The sequence below is a fragment of the Phyllostomus hastatus genome, unplaced genomic scaffold, assembly GCF_019186645.2.
Source record: "Phyllostomus hastatus isolate PE091 unplaced genomic scaffold, TTU_PhHast_1.1 phas_scaffold_555, whole genome shotgun sequence".
Taxonomy (NCBI): domain Eukaryota; kingdom Metazoa; phylum Chordata; class Mammalia; order Chiroptera; family Phyllostomidae; genus Phyllostomus; species Phyllostomus hastatus.
This window is the reverse complement of record NW_025334036.1, coordinates 10983705-10991119: the sequence shown is the minus strand read 5'-3', so window position 1 is coordinate 10991119 and position 7415 is coordinate 10983705. Positions and strand designations below refer to the sequence as shown.

At 59.7% G+C, this 7415-nt stretch overlaps 1 protein-coding gene across 2 annotated transcripts in view; it reads left to right on the top strand.

The window, feature by feature from the left end:
* Positions 1-2802: 2802 nt before the first annotated feature.
* The window catches only part of PCSK6 (proprotein convertase subtilisin/kexin type 6), a 131268-nt gene continuing 126655 nt past the window's right edge, over positions 2803-7415 (top strand). For both annotated transcript variants that reach the window (XM_045824937.1, XM_045824936.1), the window contains exon 1: positions 2803-3090. In XM_045824937.1, the coding sequence (XP_045680893.1) occupies positions 2818-3090 (273 nt within the window). In that variant the 5' untranslated portion in view covers positions 2803-2817. The remainder of the gene's footprint in view (positions 3091-7415) is intronic.

Below are 7415 nucleotides of genomic sequence, written 5' to 3'. Positions count from 1 at the left end.
AGGGATGCCCCCCCGGCCCACCGAGTGCAGCGCATTTCCCCAAACGCAGTTTTTCAGTAACATGCCCACACGGAACCAGTTTCTGTGTCCACACACCCCAGGGAGCTGGGTGACGACCTCTGCTGTCCAGTGGTCCTGGTGGTCCTGGGCAAACCTGGGCCCCCTCTGCACGATCCCGTCCTCGCTGTGAAGGGATCCACTCTGGGCACGCGGACACAAAATTCAGTAGCCTCCTCCCAGCTCGTGATTCGGGAAGGCGCCAGTAGAGACGGCGCATCTCTGTATTTGTCGTGTTTTCTGCAACTTCTGCCACGTGAGCAAGCTCCTAGCACCTTCCTGGCCCTCCGACCTAGGGGTGCAGCCCACCCCACCCCTCAAGGGCCATCCGGAGAGCTAGGGCACCTGTGTGTAGCCAGCCCCTCCCTGCAGGGAGAGGAGCCAGCTTTTATTACAGATCCTATCGCAACGCAAAGGGCTAGCACTTCTGTGATTGAGCTACTGCTGTCTAACCGTGTAAATCAATGGCAACCCCCCCACACCCCTGGAGATGATTTGACGTAGGATGTTCATTTTGGGAAGCCGGTCTTTCTACAACATTAAAGCCGAGCTATCGCCTGGGTACCTCCATGATAAATGGAAAGTTTAGCCCAAAAGGACCAGATCTGTTAATAAAATAAATTCAGATCCCTCCCAATAAAAATGTGGATGCATTTTAGTCTTCTCTCAGGCCAGTGGGCCGAATCCCTTTACCTACTAAATTGCAATAGAAAAACCCTTATCTGCTTGTCACATTCGCCACTGTCGGGGGGCGGGGGAGGATACCCTCTGGGAGGCAGAAGCTGCTTCATAATAAGTCGGATGATGTGCAGGGGAGTGTTACCTTGAAGACGGCCACATGCTTGAAGGAGGGACATGGTTGACAGATGGTCCAGCCAACAGCTCAGAAAGGGGACAGGTGTTGCCCAGATGGGTTGCTGGTGACAGAGCGAGACCCCTAATCCAGCGTCCCCCTCCTCCGGGGACCCTCAGCCCAGTGGCCCTCCTCCAGGGCGTCGGGGTTTCTGTTAGGACCTCCTCTCTCTCGGGTGGGCAGGCAGGGGGGTGTCCAGGCTGTCGGCAGGAGGGGCCCACAGGGCCTGGACAGCCCTGAGTATCTGCCCGGGGACCTGACCTCGCTGGGCCAGGGGAGGGCAGGGGCAGAAGTCCAATCCAGTACGGAAAGAAAGGGCAGAGCGTTTGGGAAATCCATCCCCAGGTTCCAAGAGAGGCCCTGGGCAGGAGCCCGGGTGAAGGAGGATTTGGCTCGTCCCCAGGGCCTCTGCCACGCCTCCAGCATGCCTCCGTCTCTCCCACCTGCGCCGGGGTGAGTCACGGCAGCAGAGGGAATGAATCATGTGGGTTACGAAACCACAGGGCTCCTGAGAGGGAGGCTGGAGGGGACCTGGGAAAGCCACCTGCACGGGCCCTGCTCTCCCCCGGGACTGTCCCTCTGCTCATCGCCCACCACCCTCTAGCAGGCTCAAGCCAGTTCCGTACAGCACCCCCAAACACTCTGGAAACGGTGCCCCACATCAGCCCCCTCTTCCACCCCCAAGGCCTCCTCTGCCTGTGTGCCTTCTCCCTTCCTTCCCTAGGAACCAGGGTAAAGGCTGACTTTCCACTTTCCACTTTCCACAGGGGGCCCGATGGGCCCAGGATTTGGGAGGAACGGAGCCCCAAAATCCCGGGATCCTGAAGCCAGCCTCGCCTCTCGCCGTGGGCTGGTCCGCGTGGGAACATTGCTGTCATTCTCCGGGATGCAGCGCGTCATTATCTGCAGGCAGCCTCGGGGGAGCCGCTCACCCGGCTTTCCCACCGACGGGCGCCCGCACGGTGGGTGTTTTTCCCGAGTCTCTTCACCTCTAGCGAACACCCACCACGGAGCAGGCCCCGGGTTCATCAACACAAACATTTATCGACAGCTTATGACATGCCAAGACCTCGTGTCACTTCCAAACAGCCCTACGGGGCAGATACTGTTGTCACACACACACGGCTGCGGGTGCAGCGCTGCGCTCTCCAAGATCCCACAGACACGGAGGAGGAGCAGAGGCGGCTCCGGGTTCACCTGCACCGCCGGCCTCCCGGGGTGGGCTGGCGCTTCCCTCCGGGCCGCTAGGTGTCTCCTGGACCCTCTCTGAACCCAGCTGACGTGTCTGGTGTCTTTGCTCCGCTCAGCGCGCTCCTTCCCCATCGGGTCTCCTTTGGGGGAGAGGGGGCAGCGTCATGACCCCGTCTCCTCCTCGTGGCTTCTGTCCCCTAGAACCTAGGCCCTCCGCAAATCCACGGAATCGCGCGGAGATGAGCAAGGCCACCCGTGAAGGAGGTCAGACCCGACCAGGTGGACCAGGCCTCCAGAATGCCGCCCAACAGGTGGGAGGGCGCGGCCTGTCCCCATCACGGTGGCGGTGCACTCACCTAGGATGCCCCCAGGGCCCTCCCTCAGGGCTCCCCGTAGATCAGGCGGGGCCAAGGCCGCCGCTCCGGGCGCCCTGTGTCTGTGCCTGTGTCCCGAGAGCCCCAAAAGTCTGCCAGAAGTTCCCGGTGGGGGGCGTTTCGGGTCCCCGGGCTCGTGCGGCGGGCCCGGGTGCGGGCGGCACGAGCGCGGGCCCAGGGGCGCCACCGGGCCGCGCGGGCGGGAGCGCGCCGCGGTCGCCTCCTCCTCCCTCGCTCCCGCCCGCTGCGGCGGCGCTTCCCCGGCGCGGAGCGGCTTTAAAAGGCGGCACCCCACCCCCCGGCGCACTCGCCGCTCGGGCGCCGCGCGAGCCTGCCGCTGCCATGCCTCCGCGCGCGCCGCCTGCGCCCGGGCCCCGGCCGCCGCCCCGGGCCGCCGCCGCCGCCGAGGACGCGGGGGGCCCCCGCGGACCCGGGCTCCGGCCGCTGGCGCCGCGCCCCTGCCGCTGGCTGCTGCTGCTGCTCGCGTTGCCCGCCGCCTGCCCCGCGCGGTCGCCGCGCGCCGTCTACACCAACCACTGGGCAGTGCAAGTGTTGGGCGGCCCGGCCGAGGCGGACCGCGTGGCCGCGGCGCACGGCTACCTCAACTTGGGCCAGGTGAGTGCGACCGGCCCCGCGCGCCCAAAACTTTCCCGGCCACCTGGGCAGGGGTCCCGGGCGCTCCGCCCGCGCGGTGGGGGTGGCCGAGGCACCGTGTGGGGAGTCACCCCGGAGCGGAGCGCGGCTCGCGGGACGCTGGGCGGGGACGACCAGGTGGCCCCTGCCGATGCCCACGCAGGCCCGGCGCGCCGAGGGCAGCTCCCCGGGCGGCGTGACCCGGCACGGACACCTGCCTAGCCGGCCCGAAGTGGGAGGCGTGTAGGGCACCGCGCTCTGTCCGCGGGCGCTGTCCTCTGTGACCCGGCCCCCCACTTCCCCACAAGCTCTCTTGGACCCGCGACTCTCTGCCCTCGATGGATGGTGAGGGGCTCTGGGCCCTGAGAGGGCGTGCCCTGGGGGTCTGGCGGCTTGTTGGGTGACAGACTGGGGCACACGTGGCCTGGCCTCCCCAGGACCCCTGCGCCCTCAGTGTCGTGTCCCCCCCCCCCCCGGTTCTGGAGGGAGCACCTCCTGGTGCCTGTGCTGGGGAATCGCTATCAGGGAGGCTTTCTGGACAGCTTGGGACCCAGCAGCTGGGACAGGGGCGGCAGACGGGGGTCTTGTGTTTACAACGCCTCCAGGCATGGCCTGGGGGGGGGCAGTTTGCTTTGTGTCTGGGCGTCTTCCCCGGCTCAGAGACAGCTCTGCACGCACCATCCGGGTGACCTTAGGCAAGTCATTTCCTATCTTCTTCCGCGGAGTGGAACAGTGTGTCACCAGGCAACAAGTTGCTGGCTGATGCTGCCTTGACTGGTAGCAAAGCCCCAGGCTGGGCCTGACCGGGTCAGTGAGCCCGGGCCTCCCTCGGTCTCAGCGGATGCTGTCCCTTAGCAAGACAGGGCAAGACCTGGGCGTGAAGGCGGAGGAACCCCAAAGAACCACCAAAGCCAGGTCCCTTTTTCGTGCCTCAGCCCTGCGGCATGGCAGTGGGGGGGGGGGGGGGCGGGGCAGGGGCCGGGCCTGACTTCTGTCCCGTGCAGAGTGAAGTCCCACAGGGGGACCTCTGGGCGCAGGTAACAAATCTCCCACAAACTGCACATTCGGTGGATCAAGGGAAGTGACAGGGACCCGCCAGCTCATAACTCAACCCCCAGTGCTTCGCATTACACTTGGTTCCATCGTGTCCGTGGTAGAAGCCAGCGAAGTATAATGAGGCGCTGGTCTGCTGTGTGACGTCTGTCCTGCACCCCGAGGCTCTCTCCGGCGCTGCTCATGTCTGGGGGGCGGGGGCCTTCTGGAAAAGCGGCTTCTGTCATCGGAAGGGTCGGAGGGTCAGCGGGTCGAAGGGTGTCTGAAGGAACGCCACCTCATCGTGTGCATGTATTTTCGTCTCCCTTGGCCGGTCAGGTCTCTTGGAACATGCTGTGATCGGAGAGTTTGCCTCTGGGTAGCACGGGCCCGGGTCTGCCTGGAGTTCCTGAATCGCCCTGGCGGATGGCCCAGACGGAAGGTGGCGATCCTCAGGGCACCCCCCCTGCCCCCCACCCCCGCTCATTGCTCCCTGTGCTTGCCCCCGGGGGGGTCCTCCGGCTGCTGCCACACTTGGCTGCGCTGCCCAGGTGGCCCAGCGATTTGTCTTCAGCCCGAAGTGGCTCTTAAACTGCACGGTAAATTACAAAGCGCCTGGGTTTCTGACAACTGTGATCACACAGGCAGAGGGGAGCTGAAGTTGGGCTGGGAGCTCCCAGAGGCCCAGGGACACCCCCCCACCACCACCATGCACACACACACACACACACACACAGTCTCTGTCCGCAGAATGAATCAAACATGCTGGCTCTTCGGAACAAGCCCTGTCAGACTCCCCGAGTCTGCTGCCGCTCATTTTGCCTGTGGGAGAGATGGTTCCTCCCGGCGTGCACCTGGGACATGGTGGGGGTGTCTCTCAGACCCCCCGCCGCCCTGCTGCCCCGTCGCCATCCTCTGTACAGAGGACTCCACCCAGCCGGTCACTCAGGTTGGTAGGCACGGCGCTGGAGGTGGCAATGGGGAGACTTTCACAGACTGAGGGGTCTGCTGGTGGGGGACACGCTCTGTCTCAGCGGCACGTGCGTGTGCCTGCGGGTGCCTGGGAGGGATTGCTCAAGGAGGGCCCACTCCTCCTTGTTCCCGAACCAGCTTTTCTCCCGCCCCTCCCCCTCAGTGCGCTTCTAATGTGGAAAAGGCCCCGAGCGTTGCAGACTCTACCTACTCAATAAGAACTCTTTAAAAACCTCCTTTGCCTTTCCAGCCAGGAGAATTTGTGACTCATAAATAAGGGGGAGATATTCTTAGCTTTGATTTACGGGTGAGTAAACCGAGGCGAGGCCAGGGATGGCCGCTCTTTGTCAGAGGGAACGCACAGTGAGCGTGTGTGTTACCTCTGACCATTATAGTCCCGGCTCTTCGTCTCCCGCCGCCGCCTCCTCCGGTCTGAGGTCTCCTTTGTGTGACTTTCCCTAAACCCTTAATGGGCAATTAGTGCTACTGGTACCTGCCTGGACTCACAGTCCCGCTTTTGTCGTGGGTCCCAGCACGCCTGTGCGTTCTGGCCTGGCAGTTTTCCTTTCTTCCTTCGTTCGCCCGATAACCTGGTCCCGTCGATGTCACGTGGGTGCAAAGGGAATTTAGTCCTGTGGTTATGCACCTTGCTGGAATCACGGGTCCCTTTGGAAATCTGATAAAAGCTCTGGGTCTTCTCCATTCAAAACTATGCGTCGCCAGGAATGAGACAAACTAGCCTCTTCTTGCTCTTCTGTTTGTCCTTGTCCTAAAGGTCTCCCCCACAATGCACCACAGCTTAAAAAAAAAAAGGATAAAACTTTGGAAGAGTCCGATGTCACTATTGACAGATGACATAACTAGCTGCATGGATAGTCAAATACAAGTTAAGTGTTAGGTCTAACAGAGTCCAGCAGGTTGCCTGATCAACAGTGACTTTACAGCTCTGGTTGGTGTGGCTCAATGGATTGAGTGTCAGCCGGTGAACCAAAGGCTCGCTGGTTCGATTCCCAGTCAGGGCACATGCCTGGGTTGTAGGCCAGATTCCCCAGTAGGGGGCACTCTCGAGGCAACCAATTGGCGTGTATTGCACATAGATGTTTGTCTCCCTGTTTCTCCCTCTCTTACTCCCTCTCTAAGATAAATAAATAAACCAACAACTAAATAAAATCTTTTTTAAAAGCTATAACTTTACAACAGCAACATCTAAGAAGATAGAAGACATTACAATTCACTGAGGCATAAAAGCTATTAGATACTTAGGAATGAATCTTTTAAAAAGTGAGACTTTGGCCCTGGCTGGTGGGGCTCAGTGGATGGAGCACCGGCCTGAGAACCAAAGAGTCACTGGTTCGATTCCCAGTCAGGGCACATGCCTGGGTTGCAGGCCAGGTCTCCAGTATGGGGCGCACAAGAGGCAACCACACATTGCTGTTTCTCTCCCTCTCTTTCTCCCTCCCTTCCCCTTTCTCTAATAATAAATAAATAAAATCTTTTTTAAAGAGTGAGATTTTGAGGGAGAAAATTTGAAACCATTCAAATGAGGACTGATAACCGAAGGCCCGAATATCGGAGGGCTAGATTATGTTCGGATGGGAGGACCAACTATCACAGGTTCCCCCGAGTTAATCTGTACATTCAGTGTAATCTAGTTGAAGCAGCGACAGGGTATTATATGGGCAGCAAAGCCACACGGATGAAATCTAAACTTCAGATGGGAGAGAAAGACCCCAGAACATCGGAGACGAGTCTGAGGAGGAGGAACAGAAAGGGAAGGGGGTGCACTCTGTCTGTCAGGGGAACTTACCATTATGCCGTGGTCATCACAACCGGTTGACCTTGGCCCCGCGATGGTCCTGCCCGTCCCGGAATTGACCGGGACCCAGGCAAACAGAGCAACTTGTGGGTGTGAGCAGAAGAGTTACAAACAGGTGCAGAAGGCCAGGCGAGTCAATAAACGGAACTAAAAGAACCGACTCTTCACAAGGAAAAAAGCAATCAGATCTTCACTCACATGCACGACAGTAAATTCCAGGTTGTCTGTAGCACTTTTAGAAATGACTCGAGTGGAGGAATGCCTTTATGACACGGGGAAAGGAAAGGATTCCTTAAAGCGCAGAAAGAATAAATAAAAGGCAAAGATCAATACGTTAGAAGGCCTGTATAACAAAGATAAAACAAGGTTAAAAAGCAAGGATAGACTAGGAACAGTGTAACACACCACAACCAGGTGAGTGCGTGGATTATTTTAAAAGCTATGCATCAAAAAGTGTATCAGTGACCAAGATCATTGTACCAATAAG